The 19275-nt window shown below is 36.9% G+C and overlaps 1 protein-coding gene across 9 annotated transcripts in view; it reads right to left on the bottom strand.

The window, feature by feature from the left end:
• LOC124798672 (myb-like protein X) overlaps positions 1-19275 on the bottom strand; it is a 242037-nt gene that overhangs the window by 77732 nt on the left and 145030 nt on the right. For 8 of the 9 annotated variants that reach the window (XM_047262183.1, XM_047262230.1, XM_047262191.1 and 5 more), the window contains 2 exons: positions 3177-3396; positions 2849-2961 (listed from right to left, as the gene is read on the bottom strand). In XM_047262183.1, coding sequence (XP_047118139.1) covers positions 2849-2961; positions 3177-3396 — 333 coding nt within the window. The remainder of the gene's footprint in view (positions 1-2848; positions 2962-3176; positions 3397-19275) is intronic. The other variant, XM_047262241.1, reaches the window with a different exon arrangement.

Here is a 19275-nt window from a genome sequence, read left to right on the forward strand (position 1 = left end):
GTAATAAATGTTCTATTGCAATCTAGACTTACTTCATTTTATTTTAATAGATCATGATTGAGGTGGTATTATTATTATTATTATTATTATTATTATTTGTAGCTGCAAATTGTAACAAATTGCAATAATCACTGCAAAATTTGTGTTGCATACGGACGAAATCCGATGAGTGAAGATATTGCCAATGTCATCATTTATTTACGAGAGAAAGGAAACATGATGATGATGATGATGATGATGATGATGATGACATAAGTGGCCATCTGTCTGTAGTCAAAAAAAAAGAGATGCTACAGAAAAGTACAAAAAATGTTGTGAAAAACAGCATTTCATGATGTCTCCATCAATCAGTTTTCTGCACATTTCTGTGAGATGGTGAGTAAGCAATTAAGGTACAACAAGTTTTGTGCTCGTTTTATTCCAAAATTTATATGGTAGAATTTTATGTAGAAGAAAATTACCAATCCATCAAGAGATATGATACATGCTTGAATCTCAGCTGCAATTATCTAAAGAAGTACTATAAAAATTGTTTTATTGCTTTTAATCCATTGGCTTTAATTATTCCAGTTTTTTATTTCTTTATAGCCTTATGAAGGTTGCTTTTCAGATAGCCCTCATACATAGCAGACAGAATGCATTGGAATCTGCAGCATTTTTAAAATTTGGATAACAAGTATGAAGTTGTTAGCTCTTTGTAATGTACCTTTTTATGTCACTTTGTGCAGAATAGAATAGGTATTTATGCAAACACACTCCTTTTAACGCTTGCATTCACTCTTGCACTAAAATCCAATTCGGCAACTGAACTGAGTGTTCATTCAAATACTTGTTAAATCCTTAAGCAATTTTACATTGTTGATGTTGCACCAAATAATATAATACAATTAGAAAACACTCATATAGCTCAAAATAGCTAAGCAGGGATGGCTAGAGGACAAATGTAAGGATGTAGAGGCGTATATCACTAGGGGTAAGATAGATACTGCCTATAGGAAAATTAAACAGGCCTATGGAGAAAAGAGAACCACTTGCATGAATATCAAGAGCTCAGACGAAAACCAAGTTCTAAGCAAAGAGGGGAAAGCAGAAAGGTGGAAGGAGTATATAGTGGGTCTATACAAGGGCCATGTACTTGAGGACAATATTATGGAACCGGAAGATGATGTAGATGAAGATGAAATGGGAGATATGATACTGCGTGAAGAGTTTGACAGAGCACTGAAAGACCTGAGTTGAAACAAGGTCCCGGGAGTACACAACATTCCATTAAAACTACTGATAGCCTTGGTTGAGCCAGTCCTGACAAAACTTTACCATCTGGTAAGCAAGATGTATGAGACACGCAAAATAACTTCAGACTTCAAGAAGAATATAATAATTCCAATCCCAAAGAAAGCAGGTGTTGACAGATGTGAAAATTACCGAACCATCAGTTTAACAAGTCACGGCTGCAAAATACTAACGCAAATTCTTTACAGACGAATGGAAAAACTGGTGGAAGCTGACGGAAAATCAGTTTGGATTCCGTAGAAATGTTGGAACATGTGAGGCATTACTGACCCTACAACTTATCTTAGAAAATAGATTAAGGAAAGGCAAACCTACGTTTCTAGCATTTGTAGACTTAGAGAAAACTTTTGACAATATTGACTGGAATACTCTCTTTCAAATTCTGAAGGTGGCAGAGGTAAAATACAGGGAGAAAAAGGCTATTTACAATTTGTACAGAAACCAGATGGCAGTTATAAGAGTCTAAGGGCATGAAAGGGAAGCAGTGGTTGAGAAGGGAGTGGGACAGGGATGTAGTCTCTCCCCGATGTTATTCAATCGGTATATTGAGCAAGCAGTGAAGGAAACAAAAGAAAAATTCGGAGTAGGTATTAAAATCCATGGAGAAGAAATAAAAACTTTGAGGTTTGCCGATGACATTGTAATTCTGTCAGACAGCAAAGGACTGGAAGAGCAGCTGAATGGAATGGACAGTGTCTTGAAAGGAGGATATAAGATGAACATCAAAAAATGCAAAATGAGGATAATGGAATGTAGTCGAATTAAATCAGGTGATGCTGAGGGAAGTAGATCAGGAAATGAGATGCTTAAAGTGCTTAAAGTAGTAAAGGAGTTTTGCTATTTGGGGAGCAAAATAACTGATGATGGTCGAAGTAGAGAGGATATAAAATGTAGACTGGCAATGGCAAGGTAAACGTTTCTGAAGAAGAGAAATTTGTTAACATCGAGTATAGATTTAAGTGTCAGGAAGTCATTTCTGAAAGTATTTGTATGGAGTGTAGCCATGTATGGAAGTGAAACAGGGATGATAAATAGTTTGGACAAGAAGAGAATAGAAGCTTTCAAAATGTGGTGCTACAGAAGAATGCTGAAGATTAGATGGGTAGATCACGTAACAAATGAGGATGTATTGAATAGAATTGGGGAGAAAAGAAATTTGTGGCACAACTTTACTAGAAGAAGGGATCGGTTGGTAGTACATATTCTGAGGCATCAAGGGATCACCAATTTAGTATTGGAGGGCAGTGTGGAGGGTAAAAATCATAGAGGGAGACCAAGAGATGAATACACTAAACAGATTCAGATGGATGTAGTTTGCAGTAGGTACTGGGAGATGTAGAAGCTTGCATAGGATAGAGTAGCATGGAGAGTTGCATCAAACCAGTCTCTGGACGGAAGACAAAAACAACAACAACAACAACAACAGTTCAAAATAAATATTATGCTGCATTCACTCTGCAGAAACATACCCCCCGCCCCCTCTCCAACATTAAAATGTATGTATTTTGACAGGATAACACTTCTTGTATGTCTTACTGTGAAATAAAGGACTCACCTGTGCATTTTGTCCACCCATGTTCTTTGGTATTTTGCTTTTCATTACAGGAATCTCTTTGTCACTTCCAGATTCATCATCTTCTTCTCTCTGCAATTTTCTTGTCTTTGGAACTATGGAAACAAAATATGTTTACTGAATTTGAAGGTTTTGAAATAAAAAATACAGAAAAAAAGAAAAGAATGTTAATTTTTAAAATGCTAATTTATACAGAAACAAGTAGAGCCCTGTTTTATTGATTTATTTAACTAAACAGGAAAACCATTTTAACAATCCTTACGCAACTGTAACTCAAAAAATTAAAGAAAGTACAGTCAATGGTACTGACGGTGGTAGTATTTAAAATTTTCCCCAAGACTGTCATCTTCAGAATCGAGCTCTCCTGCATCTTCCTCTTCAGGTTCCTCGTCTTCCTTTCCTCCAGCAAGCATTTCACCTTCTTCATGATTTCCAGATTCTTGTTCCACAGATGCTATTCTCTGTTCCTTCTGAGTATCTACTACAAATTTTCGGGGTGATGTGTCTTCAGTGTCTGGAGTTGTGGAGATCTTACACAAAATAACCAACACTATGACAAGATGACTCAACTTCACCTAAGTTTACACATAATAGTTAAACAAATGTACATAAGTTTACTTTCATGCTTACAGCAACATACACTTCAGAAATAAGTGATTACTTACATAGAAGAAAATTTGACAGAAGAAATTTCATCTCCATTAAGATACCATGTACATCACATTGGACAAAAAGTTACCATGTACATCACATTGGACAAAAAGTTACCATGTACATCACATTGGACAAAAAGTTACCATGTACATCACATTGGACAAAAAGTTACCATGTACATCACATTGGACAAAAAGTTACCATGTACATCACATTGGACAAAAAGTTAGTCCCTTCCCACAGGAGACTTCACAATAATACCGTTTAACATTGTATCCAGTCTTAATAATAGCCTCATTCAGTGAGGAAGGTATTCCACAAATTTGTTCAGGTATATCATGCACAGCTGAAGCCACTCATTGATGATTAAATCTCATAAAGGTACAAGGGTAGTTTGAAACGTTCTCAGAACTGAATACAAAAAAGTACTAACATCACTGAAACTTGTTATCATTTTTCAATGTAGTCTCCTTGTAGATTAATGCACTTGGTCAACAATGTTCCATCTCGAAAATGAGTTTCCTCCAGGCCTGCAAAATAGTTGTCACCTCCGACTATCAATTCTTCAATTGAAGTGAATCTTCATCCACCATGAAAAATTTTCAATTTTGAAAAGAGATGGAAGTCTGACGGAGTCATATCAGGTGAATAAGGCGGGTGTTGCATCAATTCATACCTTAGTTAGTGTAATATTGCCATGGCGACGGCACATGTGTGCGGGCGTGCATTGTCTTGATGGAAGATGACTTTCTTCCTTGCTAAACCTGGCCTTTTTTCACGTATCTTTTGTTGCAATTTGTCCAGGAGGTTAGCATAGTAATCTCCAGTAATTGTTTGCCCAGTGGGTAGACAATTTACAAACAGAATCCCCTTCGCATGCCAGAAAACTGATGCCATGACCTTTCCTGCCGAAGGAAATGTCATATGATGGCAGATAATCAGCATGTTTCCACTGCTTTGACAGTTGTTTTGTCTCTGGGGTATAGTAGTGCACCCAAGTTTCATCTGTGGTCACAAAACAGAGCAAAAAATCTTGTTCGTTTCTCCTGAAACAGGTCAAACATTGTTCTGGTTTGTCCATTCTCATGCGTTTTTGATCCAGCGTCAAGAGTCATGGCACCCATGTTGCAGATAATTTTTTTTATTTCTAATTCTTATGTTAAAATGTGATATACCATTCACATGACATCCGGCAAGCGTGAACAATTTCACGCACTTTCAATCAGCGATCATCCATGATCATTTTGTGCACATCTTAGCCTGTCACTACGCAGATCATCATCTAAGCTCTCCCGACCAAATTTAAATTCATTTGTCCACTTGGCAACAGTTGAATATGAAAAAGCAGAGCACCCAGTGTATTCTGGAAATCGGCATGAATGTCCTTTGCTTTCATACCTTTCTTTATGACGTACTTAATCATTGCTCGAATCTCGATTTTTTCCATCTTCGCAAATCACTATGCAGGAACAACAACAGAACCATGTCACTGCCACAGCTCTCTTCTAAGAGCATTGACGTGGTACGCGTTTACATGCAACAGTACAACAAATATCACATGAACAACTTGTTGTGCTAGCACTGACCTCTCATGGTGATTCCGAGGACTTTTCAAACCACACTCATACCAAACTTTGGGGACGTTGATTGTTACATTTCACTCTCTGTTCCAATTGTCTCAACCAGTTTCTATAGGGTTAAGATCAAGCGATTTTGTCGTTCAACTGAGGGGCAATAGGAAGCCTGAGCGTCCATAAAACCAGGAAGGCTTGTGTGAAATCCTGTGAAAATGACTGTCTTTTATGGGAAGACAGGAGTGTCACAGCATACCCGTCACGAAGATGTAAACGGAAGAGTAACACTTTATCATCATGAATTTGAAATACTCATCCTCATTTCACTATCAAGATACATAAAACAACAGTAAAAATATAATAGGACTATTTCCGGTCTGAGCAACACCCTCCACACACTATGGCTTAAATGTATTTTTGGCCAGTCAGTGCATTGGACTCCTTGTGGCCTAAAAAAAAAAATTACATTGGCACAGTGTGAAACTAGTGTCTGGTCCCTCACAGCTCTTTTTATGACCACTGTTCTCATAGTGAGTGGCATGACTGAAAATGGTACAGTATTCTTTGTAGACATTTTGGAAAGTGTGTTATAACAACAGAAATTTCATTTATGGTCTCTCATAGACACATCCAAATACAATAACTCCTTTCTGCAATTTTACCATGTTGATCCACCTTACTGCACTAATTCAATACAACCAAATGTCACATACACAATGTTTCACTGATGTCGCTTATTTCAGCACCGGAGGGTCAATTGACCACGTAATAGCAGTCCTGTACCATCTACATGTTATTTTAAGAGGAAGATTAATGTTCTGTACAGTGATGTCAGCAATTTTTTCCTTACATTATGTTTCCCTGTTTTTAACTTTTTTACCAAAGGTCTCAAAAGGAATTTTTATAGAGTTGTCTTATGGAAACGAAAAAACAACAACAACTTAACAGCTCTTGAAATAGATCACAAAATTTGCACCTTACAAGCAATGTGATAAATACACAGTACCTTAATGTACCCATGAAAATATTTTACAAAATAAATTTAGGCTATTCCTCCAACCAAAAAACATATAAAGCATAAAATGAAACAGAAGAGAGACAGAAACACTCAGTATAACTTTCACAGTGCCCAAACCAAAATAAATATGTTAAGTTTTTCTTGTATTAGTTATGCAGTAACACACCAAGCAAGGGCAAAGTTTTTATTACATTACACAAGGGGAAAATAATAGAAAATACGGAAGAGGAGCTATAATCAGTCTCTACCTCAGCCTACACAGTAATCACTTTTCAACTGACACAGTAAGTATACAACCATAAGAACGGTATGTTGGCTAACATGATAGTGATAACACAAATAATGAATTGGGTAAATAAATATTTTTAAAAAATCAAACAAACACCATGCCATTTCGAATTAAATGTACTGAATGCTTGCTCAATAAGATCACTAACAATCCTTACATTTCCTTTTTTCCAAACCCTGCTGTAATGAATTCATGCACTAATGTGACGGGTTAAATACCAAGTTTCTTACTTGGGTCTTATGGAAAGAAGCTTAGGACACTGTTTATCATATGAATGAGAATTTAAGTTTATCAAATTCCTAGGTGGTTTTTATATTTTAACAGGTTGCAGCCTCACCCTCCCTTAAATTTTATTTCTATGTTGTTCCTAAAGCTTAACAAAAAATACATGTCTTTCCATTTTTATTGATATTACTTTGAATTGGTGCATATGAAAGGTGCCAAATAATATGCTTTAGTTGGCCACAAAACAGCGCAATGGGTTTACCAAACTTTAATGACTGATAAGAGGTAACTTAGCATTTTTTCAGATGACCAACTACAGAAAAATACAAAATAAAGAACAGCAGCTGATGAATTTAAACAACAGGAGAAATGTCTTGTAACACTATATGTACCACCAAATCTTTTCATAAGGATCACCAAGTACTGATTTCAGTAATTTTATCAAAACAGCAAATGTGTGCGCACTGATGAGCTGAAACATTATGGCCACTGCCCATTGTAGAACTGAGTGCTGGCTGGTGACATTGTGGGCACGTGACACAGCTAGGAAACTGCTTAAGCAGAGCAGCGCTGAATAGGGAATCACAGGAACAATGACACAGGCTGCAAATGGGGGAACATCAGTGACATAAGTGACTTTGACAAAGGGCAGATTGTTATTTTGCAGTATTTGGGAACAGGGATCTCTGAAATGGCGATGCTGGTGTTTGCAAGCTACTGACATAAGCATCCATGGAAAGTAGCTTAAGGATGGTGAAACCATGAATACCTTACTTTACGGACTATAAGAAGCACCTTAATTTTCAAACAATTTTTTAAAAATTACATTTTTACAATTTTTGTTATCAGACTGCAAATCCAGACTAAACAATATTTTAGTTTATAAAACCAAACTGACATATAAAATCCCTGAAAACCATCATTTGATCTTCCTTCTCCTCCTCCTCGTCATCATCTGTGTGGTTTTCATATGTAAGATATGCTTCACTGCCATTGAGAGCATTACTTAAGCTCCACTTCTTGAAAGATTTAATGATAATTTCTTGTCTCACTCTAGACCCATGCTTTATCCACTGACGCACCTGTGTGATTATAGGTCATTTTAAAGCTCCCTTTGGTGTGGATTCATGTTAGGTTTCATCCATCATCCATTTGTTCCTTTCCTCTCTCACGTACACTTCAAATGGTTTATTTATCGATACATCACAAGGTTGCAATTGTGAAGTAAGTCCTCACTTAATAACAGAAAGCTCTGTATTTCCCTGCCTCAATTTCTCTTTCACAGAATTTTTCAAATGACTACTAAACTGATCTACCACAAGAAGAGAACTCTTCTTCAATAAAGCACTTTTCCTTCTCTTCCACACTGTTAATCCATAATTTCACACCAACCTTGTCCATTCAAACCCTTTTCATGTACTAGCAGTATTTCAGACAATTCTGGCATTGTTTTGCGCTTAAAAATGATCATTGGATTAAGTTTAGTACTGTCAGCACAACATGAAAGGGCAACAGTGTCGTGCATTTTTTCATGTCCATTTCTTTCATGGTTACAGTTTTAGCACCTTTCATGGCAAGTTCTGTAGCTCGGGTTATCTGATATCAGGAGTTTCATCCCTATTCACTGTTTGGCTTCATTCCCCACTGGTTTTCTTTTAATGTTGAATAATAAAGTGATGGAAAGATAACATTTTCTCTTCATACTCTTGTGGCATTTTCTGAGATATTTTGGTTTAGGTTCGCATGCTAAGCACATGGTGCTTCATAAATCTGTAGCACCAACCAAGTTCACCCTTGAAGTCTGTTATCTTCTACTGTAGTGCTAGCTTACAAGCTTTTAATTAAATCATTTTTGTATTAATTCCAATGCCATTTTGATGGCATCCTTGAATCCATTTCAATAAGTCATCTAGTTCTGACCGTTTTGCATTCAGTACTCTATATGCACATATAGTCTTCCTCTTTTTTTAAAGTTGTTCTTCACCAGCCCACTAATGGCGAATGGTTTTTAACTGTTTGGTGAGGTCCAAAATGCCACTCAGCTGCTCTGTTTCCACGTTGTTCTGCATATGTTATTACTTTCAATTTATAGCCCACACCGCATGAATACTTTTATTTTTTCCATTACGAAACTAGCTACTAACAACAATATTGTACTGTTACCAATAATAGAAATCACTTTCAATTCAAGATCACTGGCACTGCAGACTGCAATGAAGCATCATAGGCTACACAATTATCTGTGTTTGTGATAGTGGGCCAGGAGGGAGACAGAGTTGGCAAGCTTACAAATCCCTGCAACTCATGCTCGTTGCATTGCTGCGCTGCTGCTGCTGCCGCCAGTTGAATCAATGTTGCCCATTAGAGATAGGTTTCCCACGGCATTGAATATATGGCAGTTTTTAAGACTGGCAGGAATTTTAAATCAAATACATTTTTATATTAATTTAGGGTATAATAAGGACCTGAATTTCAGAGGCAATCTTCTGAAGAAAAAAGTGTGTCTTTTAGTCCATAAAATACAGTAAGTGAAAATAAATTCAACAATGGAAAATCCAGGATACAATGTAAGAATATCATGAAAAGGATAGCTGCTACTCCAACAGAGATACTGAGTCACACATAGGCACAACAAAAAGGCTGTCAGAAAATGAGCTTTCAGCTAACAAAGCCTTTGTTAGAGGCGCGCGCGCACACACACACACACACACACACACACACACACACGACCATGCCTCTGGCCGCTGACACCTGTGGTTGTGGGTGTGAGAGCTGCATTTGTGTGTGTGTGTGTGTGTGTGTGTGTGTGTGTGTGTGCGCGCTCTATCTCCAACGAAGGCCTTGTTGACAGGAAGCTCGTTTTACAACAGTCTTCTTGTTGTGCCTACCTGCGACTCAGCAGGTGAGTAGCAATTATCCTTTTCGTAATATTGGTACATGAGAAGAGCTGGATGTCCATAGCTCACCACAAACATGAAGGCTGGATGCTTGCTCGCACTGTGAAGGGGATAGGCAACAATCTACAGCAGATATGAGGACAGAGTACAATGCTGATGCAGTAACAAGTAATTCACAGCACACTGTTCAGCAGAAGTCATTAAACGTAAGGCTCCCTTTTTATTTCCATTATGACCCAACATCATCAATTATGTTTGCAGTGTGAACGGGATTAATCAAGATTAGACAGCGAAACAGTGGAAATGTGTTGCCTTGAAAGATGACTCACGTTTCTTGTTACACCAGAACAGTTGTGTAGTCCGGATACATTGTCATCCTAGCAAGTGGCTACTCTAAACATGCAACATGTAATGGACGCAGTCTGCCTGGGCCAGTGTAATGCTGCTGGGAGCTTGCACTGGGCTTCAATGGGACCTGCAGAAGTAACTGAAGGCACCATTATGCCTGAGGACTATGTGAACATTATTGCAAACCAACTCCATCACTTCATGCTTGATGTCTCCTACAACAGCAAGATAACCGTCCATGTCGAAAAAACAGAACCATTCTGTGGTGAACTGAGGAGCACGATGTCAATGTCTTGGTGACCAAATTCAGTTATCTAAATGCAAGAGAACACATCTGGTATGCTACTGGGTGACAGCTCTCCACCCATAAACCACCAGCCCTTAATTTACGGTAATTATGTGACTTGTGCATAGGTATCTGGTGTCACACACTAAGGGAAACGTATCGAGGAACTGTTAAGTGTGTGACACAGAATTGTTAATGTATTGCGTTCTACAGGTGGACCAATGCACTATTAAGAAGGTGGTTACAATGTTTTGGTACATTGGTGTATTTTACAGTACTTCACTCACTGAGTTTTAGGGATGATTACTTGAGTAAATGAACACTGTTATACTCATTTATTAAAAGTGAAACAGTAGAACTTTGTACCTCAATACAAACAAAGTGTTGCTATATCCTTGGTAAACAGATATCTGTTGTTGTTATACCACAAGGCAAATCGAGAGTAGGGCCTATATGTAAGGACAGGAAAACTCCATGAAAACAATAATACAGAAAATTGGAATTTCCTTGCAAAATTACATGAAATCGGTGATTTTTATGAAATATCATGAAATGTGCTTTTCCTGTATTAAACAAAGTTGTAAACCTGAGAACAAGTTTTTCCAACATTCATAAGTTATCGCTATTGAATGTTGAACTGCTTTTTGCCTCCTTTTTTCCTCTTGGGTAAGGTTTGTGTATAATCTTACAAAGACAGTTCATAATAACAATGACATGATGTCAAAAGTAACATCAAAATTGGCAAAAAAATATAATTGCAAAAAAGAAACAGCTAAGCCGTAAAAAAAAAAAATTAACAGCTAAACTGGCAACAAAATACTACCAAATTTGAAAAAAAAGATAGCACCATATTTGGCACAAGAACAACACCGGGTTTGGCACAAAAAAAAAACCACCAAATGTGGCCTTACTATAGAACAATTTTTTCCTATCCACACCCAAATGTCAAATACCATTATATGAGAGATGTGACCAAGAGATGTCAGTATTTAATCTTTTACAGTAGTAAAATACATGACAATCTGTGTACTGTGAGACTCACATGACAATATGTGTACTGTGAGATGAACATCGAATTGAGCATTACAAATAATTTACAGTCACTATGCATGTCACTGATACAAAGGTAAACAATATATGCAATGATGATGGATATACACTCAAATACTGGTTTTGCTTTTAAACATTTTAAGTGCAGCTAACAGTCTTCACAAGTGGCATTTAACAAATATTTACAAGCTGCAGAGCACAGAGCATTCTAAATTTTTATGTAAAAAAAATACAAATTTAAAACATCTCCCAAATTTGTAAGTCATACCAACAGTCCCTAGCCTAAAAAGAAGTTGAGAACTTCTGCAATAGACAATGTTAAATGATCGCAGACACACATTTGTAAGTAAGGAAGAGGAATGAGCAATCATACACAAAAATACCTTACTGTGAAAGATTAAAACAAAAAATATGAAAACAACAACATAAACTGAGAAGATGCAGTGAAACACATCTATACCACCTTTGACAGGCCTCTCATCACTATCTGCAATCTTGTTACCTTAAATTATCCCAAACCTTCCCATTCATCCCATACTACAAAACACACATGAAGTTCCAATCAGTGATACATGAGCAGTTACGACACTAAACATACGTCAGCTAAAAAAGGGTACATAATTTTGGAGATATGACAGGGGAAATGCATGTCGTCTTGAACTTTTATATAAATTTGGTAGATAAGACAGAATGCCACTAGCATCTCGATACTTTAATCATGAGAAGAAAGTGGTCTATAGAAACTTAAACCACAGGGAGAGGGTAAAACAATAATATTGTGGTATATTCAAAGTGTTAGAAATTGAGACTGTGTGTCACTAAGTTAACAACAATACTATTATACAGATCATCAATGTCTGAGATACGAGTAACTCTACAGCTTACAAAAATAAACAGTAGTTCATTGCGAAGAACAGTCAATTGTGACTGCCAGCAGACACCCTGCCAGCATCTATCAGCTCATTCTATGATGAACCTTGTAACAAATTTTATAGGCGTTAAAAAGTTTGATGTTTGCAGTGAGAATCTGGAAGTTTTTAGATCTAAATTCCAAGAACTGAGAAAGTTCACTGATTGCCGTTCAAGAGCATTTTTCCACAGAAGCAACTTTACATTTGGTGCCACCTCCTCCCCCTTGTCCCCCCTTAACCCTTGTACACTTTCACTCACGTCAATTTTCATTGCTAATTGCGGGGCACACTGTAATAGTAACCTTACACTTTGACACCCCTCTCAGCTTGGTACCCCAAGCAGTTGCCACTAATAAATTGTGGTTCTTTACAGAAATCTTACAGTTGCGGCACTTGTGGTGACCCTCTTAGCTTGGTGCCCCAAGTAACAGCTACTGTTGCTTGGGACTTAAACTGGCCCTGATTGCTCGTCAACAGTCCTCATAAACAGTTCACAATTATACTCAATTTTAAGTGGCACATCACAGCTGACAGAATACAAAGAAAATTCAATTTGTACAACCATATAACATCCCATATAAAATGCACCAATAGTGCTTTGTCCTCCTGGCTGTTTTAAATGATGTTGAAAGACTGCAAATGAAATTGTGAATTTACTAATAACTGAATGTAGGAATACGAACAAAGATTTTTCATTGTTTCACTTGTTCACTAAATATTAAAATTCCTACTCCCAATGTGCACAGAAAGAACTATTAACTTGACAATTAAACAGTTTAATTCAAAGAATACTGGTCACAATACTCAAGTCTTTCCACACTTAAGAAGATGATTAAAATGTAAGAGATTCTAAATTTTAGTGCCATTCAGCACATAAAGAGCAAGCATTTAGTGACATTCCTACCCATGCATAGCACTTCATACAGTGAGCAGCCATTATGATAATGCAGAAGAGATTAGTGTTGAGTGCCTTAATCACGTTTTACTAAATGCAATGGATTGTTCACATGTCAAAGAAAATTTCACGATACATTCCTGTAACCTGGCAAGTGCACTCACATATGCCATCTACTTCTTGGTTTCAATGGAGAGATATTTGCAGCACACAACTTTCTAATGAGAGAACTCTTTTTCAGGCAAGGTTTGGGAACAGAGAGACTTTTTCCTCCCCATAAATACTTCAAGTAATTTAACCGACAGGATGCCAGTAGATAAAGAAGGTAGGCTTTATCCACTTAAAATACTACACCAATAAAAAGAGTTTAAAGCGAAACTCTTCCCTTTTTAAAGGTTTGTTTGGACCCCACAGTGCTCAGCTAGGCACACTCCTGCTGGAGGCAGTGTTCCCTTATTTTACTCTGCGATCACGTAGAAGTGCCGCAGAACGACATGGCATGGATATAACTAATGTCTGACATAGTGGTAGAGGGAACTGATACCATGAATACTGCAGGGCTATCCATAATTCTGTAAGAGTGCGAGTGGTTGGAGATTTCTTCTGAACAGCATGTTGCAAGGTATCCCAGATATGTTCAATAACGTTCATGTCTGGGGAGTTTGGTGGCCAACGGAAGCGTTTAAACTCTGAAGAGTGTTCCTGACGTCACTCTGTAGCAATTCTGGACGTGCTGTCTAGCTGGAATTGCCCAAGTACGTCAGAATGCGCAATGGACATGAATGGATGTAGGTGATCAGACAGGACACTTATGTACACGTCACCTGTCAGAGTTGAATCTAGATGTATCAGGGGTCCCATGCCACTCCAACTACACAAGCCACACACTGTTACTACACGCTCATCTGCTCCACACAATCTGAAACGAACCCATCCGACCAAGCAACATGTTTCCAGTCATTAACAGTCCAACATCAGTGTTGACGGGCTCACGAAAGGCGTAAAGCTTTGTGTCATGCAGTCATCAAGGGTAAACAAGTGAACCCACAGCTCTGAAAGCCCATATCAATGATGTTTTGTTGAATGGTTCACACACTGACACTTGTTGATGGCCTAGCATTGAAATCTGCAGCAATTTGCGGAAGGGTTGCACTTCCGTCTCCTCAGTCGTCATAGGTCCCGTTCCTGCAGGTTCTTTTTCCAGCCGCAGTGATGTTGGAGATTTAATGTTTTACCAGATTCCCAATATTCATGGTACACTCATGAAATGGTTGTATGGGAAAATCCCCACTTTATTGCTACCTCACTCATGCGCCAGGTATAACACCACGTTCAAACTCACTTAATCTTGATAATCTGCCACTGTAGTAGCAGTAACCTATGTAACAATTGTGACACACACACACACTTGTCATCTTATATAGACACTGCCGACCACAGCGCCATATTCTGCCTGTTTACATATCTCTGTATTTGAATACGCATGTATATACCAGTTTCTTTGGAGCAAACCAGGGTGCAACTTGGACATTTTTCAGTATTATAGATCACAGCCAGATATGAAAGAAATAACCACTGACAGTGAAAGGATCCTTGGGTCAGCTGAGGATTGAACCTGAAACCTTTTGGTTAATAACTCACTGTGCACTAAGCCACAGAGTATAACACACTCATATTAACACTGATGTTGGGCTTGGTTTGCACAAGTAAAGTCACCAGCAACATAATGAAGCCATATCATCTCTATTTATTGCCTCTTTATCTATGTGGCCACTGGGCATGCAGGCCACATCAAGTAGGGATTGTCACGACTTCATTAAAGCGCATTTTGTTTATGCATTACGCAAAGACAAACTTAAGTGTTAAACATATTTGCCTTTTTTACATATTTGTTTCACTGTAACTGCAGTGGTTAAATTACTGTTGCTGTTATGGATGCAAAGACAAATTCGTGAAAAGAGGAACAGCAATTTTTCATAAGAAACTACCACACAGCTCTAGTTATAGCTACAACAGGCACTTTATATATTGAAAGACAATAAGACAGAGCATAATGAAGTCACAGCATTGTGTCTTACGAAATAGAAGATAGATTTAATGGTGAGAGAGAGTACGCTTAAGTCGATTCATTGCATTTACACGCATTTTGAGCAGTGCTACCATGCACGTAAGATTTTTACCTAACAGTCTTACGAAGATTCACAAACCAATACATTTATTATAAATTAGTCACAATAGGAAGCTGGACCTAATAAGCAGGTAACATTTAATGAAAAAAGATTGTTTCTAAAAATTTTGAAGTGTGCTCAAAACACTTCATACAAAAATGTTTTCATACATAGAACTTTGTCAGTGGGTGTAGGGGAAGACTGTAGTAATGAGGCACAGAAATCAGACCAATATAATAAAGAAACCACAATCTCATTTTTGCAACTTTGGTAGCATTCAGTTTATTGTCATCACGGTTTCATTAACATCTGCAAAACATTAGTATTAAAATGCCATCTAACTTCTACATATGTATAATTCTGTTCACTCTCCTTGAATGCAGTCACAGTGAACTTTCATTTATTAGATGCTGCTGCAAAGACTTCAATTTTGCAAGGTGCAATGTAATTGTAAAAATGTTTGTGCAAACTAGTTCTATGAGAGTGTGTAGATGAGAATGAAATTTCTTTCTTTTGGTGTTAGTTTCCTATGTTGTAGATTTATTCAACATCACAAATTTTTTACTTGTTATTTATTCTATTATGTAGTCACATTTGTGTACAAAATGCACAAAATAAATACATTAAAAATGTTGAATGTTTTTTTTAAAGAGAAAAATTAATAAAGAAAAATGTCCATAACCAATTTGTACATTTCAATTCTCAAACACTTTCTCACGAAAATCTACAAGATGATTTACCTCTGATTGTCACAGAAATTGTAGTAATTAAAACCTTAAAAAACTATGAAGCTTGTGAAGAAGATTCTATTACAGCAAAATTTTTAAAATGGTATCTACTGAAATAAAACACGAGCTAAAATTAGTATTTAGAGAAATCCTGAAAACAAAAAATCCCAGAAGATGGGAAGGTAGCCTTTATATGCTCACTACAAAAGAAAGGCAATATACAAGACAATAACAACACAGAGGAATTTGTTTTCTACAAGTTGCATACAAAATATTTTGCAAGATTTTACTAAAGAGGGTAGAAACAACACTGGACAGCCATTCAGGTGAATATCAAAATGGTTTCAGGAAGGGTAAATCATGTTCTGAAGCAATATTTAAATTGAAGTTACTCATTCGCCACAGCTAACTGAAGTTTAAAGATACTGTGGTAATGTTTGTTGACTTCAAAAAGGCTTTTAATTCCGTTGACAGAAACTATAAATAATATAATCAATCTGAGAATATGGTGTGAAGTCTAAACTAGCAAACTTAATTCATGGCACACTTACAGACACAATATCTAAAGTGAAATTTATGGGAGAAATGTTTCATGCCTTTGAAATAAACACAGGTGTATGACAAAGCGATGACCTATCACAAATTCTTTTAAACTCTGTTTGAGAGGAAAAAAAAAGAAGTAAGAATTTTGAATGAAAAACTGAATGAACGTAAGATTTCAACAGTAAGGTTGGGAAGAGGCAACAAAAATATTGGAATAAATTGTCTTGAATTTGCAGATGACTTTGCTATGCTTTCTGAAAATGTGACATCTGCTGTAACAAAATTTAATCTTTCTGAAGGAATAGCCAGTAGGGTCGGCTTAAGAATTTCTACAAAGAGAACCAAGTTTCTTTACTAACATAAAAAATGCCGAAATTTCTGGAAACAGATTCACCAAACTGAAAAGGTTAAAATATTTAAATATCTTTGGGAGATAATCCAAGAAAATGGTCTGGAAAAATAGAAAGAGCATATGTACAACCAAATACTTTTACAACAAAAAATTCCTGTCTAAAAATGCAAAAAATGGCATTACAATGTAGTAGCGAAGCCAGTATGGGCAGAAACAGTCTGTTAGGAGGTTGCATGGTAGCTTGTGCTGAGAAATAATTGCTACAAAAAAATATCAATATGTTGTGCTGTTTCCAAGTTAATTAGCATTTAACTTGGCCCATGGGGCCATTGTGCATGCAAATTTAAGTGGTCAACCAGAAACAATTATTGTCGGTTTTTTCACAGCTAGATGTAGCATTAAACTGTAATTTACATAAATTAGAAATACTGGAAAGGTGAATCACTATGAAAATATTAGGCCCATGGAAAACTGTGGAAGGTTGGAAATTAAGTACTAATGATGAAATTTACCAGGACACAGATCTTCATTTATCTGTGGGAAAACACTTCAACAACGAGTTGGATCCATGAAGTAAAAAAACTATTTAGAAAAAAAAAATGCTGTACAAACAATTGACAGAAGTGGTCAGGGTAAAAGTATTGAATACGGAAGAATTCCAAGGTAGATGAGGAGGGGGGGGGGGGGGGGGGGGAACTATGTTTTTCCAAATACTCAATGGCACTGGTATCTTAGGTAGCCTTTTTTGCATTGCTACTGTGGCTTAATTCATTAGAACAGAGAATCGGCAATACGATAAATGGCAATACCAATTTTTTAAAACTAGGTTTGCTATACCTTTCTTTCCCATAGCAAAAAACATAGCGACATCTCAGTTGTGACACCTACTGTAACAATTAATTGCTCTTTAATTTTCTCTTCAAAGCTCTAAGTCAAGTTCGTTCTAGGTATTTAATACTAATACCTATCAATGAATGCACAAAGTCCACACTAATTTTGAATGGCATCTCTCTGTAATACTTATGTAATTATATTCAAAATCTGCAGACCACTTATGGACAAACCTTATGCCATACTGAAGGGCTGTGACCTGAGAGGCAATGTATGTTGAGAACAAAAATTCTGTTTTGCAACTCTTAACTCTCACTCCAGGGAGATATTTACTCTGTTCGATACAGTCTGAATCCAAGCAACAGAACAAATTTCCATCATCAGTATTTGGTTGGGGAGGTGAGTGAAGGTGGTGAAGTTCAGTTCCTCATCACCACATTATGTGCCAATGACCTTGATTAAATTCTGAACCTTTCTGTTGTATCTCGTGTCTTTTCACAGCTAGTTTTACATTTTGGGTGATAGGCTTGGGGCAAATACTCATATGGACTGAGGGTAAGTACTATTATTGACATTATTCTGTGCACTGGATAGGGGCATTAAGCTTTCCAATCTCCTTGACACTACAACTAATGTGCCATGTGCCATGTGTTAGCACATCACCACCACCACCACCAGCAGCAGCAGAAGCAGAAGCACAAGCACAACACTAAAGAGTATGAATAATTAATTCTGAGCACTCTCACTTTACAAAGGAAGTGTGTACAATGGCTACAAAGAAGGAATACCAAAGCAGTTAAGGTAGCTGAAATTGGAAAGGGGAGCATAGCTAAGAAAGTCATATAACATCATATTTATTGGCATGTATCACACAATTGTAACTGGCAGATTGATAAGAAACGTAAAAGATTTTATTTGTCAAGAAGCTAAACAATGTGCAGTATGTTATCTTATGAAATACTCTGAAAATAGAAGCTGCTGTGTTTTCATATATTTTTCCCTCATTCATCATTGAAGACCAAGTATGTAGCAGTAATGAAGTACTTAAAATACAGTGGACTGGAACAGCCTGTAGCCTGTAGCAAAGGTCTGGATACTGTGACCATAGCAGCTTTTGATATTTAGCTACTGCAGTACTGGTACACTAGAAATTATGTAACATGTTCACATGTTGCCCTTGTAAAGTGTACATATTGTTTAATTCCACTGTGTTTTGATCACTTCACAGGAACTCCACATTCAATGTCAAGAAAAAGCAAATGTGTGGCTTTCTGTGAAATAATTTCTGATTCTAGTGAATCTGCTGGTCATAACTGTCTGGTAGATGGTACTGTCCCTTCAGCAACATGTGATTCTGGAATCTTTAGATTTGTTAACCTTCAAATAATAATTGTGCACAAACGCAATGTATTACAAATTAATGTCCTTAATGAGTGGTAAAACATACATATCTCTGTTATTTGAAAATATCATTTTCTTCAGTTTTGGCCATTTGAACTGGGTACTTCCCTTATTAGTTGTCATTACATAACTTTAGAAAGTACTCTGCCTAACCCATGGCCAAAAATGTTCTCTCATTCTCTGCCAAACAAATTGTAAATTAATTCATTTTGCACCATTATTTCCCACTGAACAGTGTT

The sequence above is a fragment of the Schistocerca piceifrons genome, chromosome 1 (assembly GCF_021461385.2).
Source record: "Schistocerca piceifrons isolate TAMUIC-IGC-003096 chromosome 1, iqSchPice1.1, whole genome shotgun sequence".
NCBI classification, from domain to species: Eukaryota; Metazoa; Arthropoda; class Insecta; order Orthoptera; family Acrididae; genus Schistocerca; species Schistocerca piceifrons.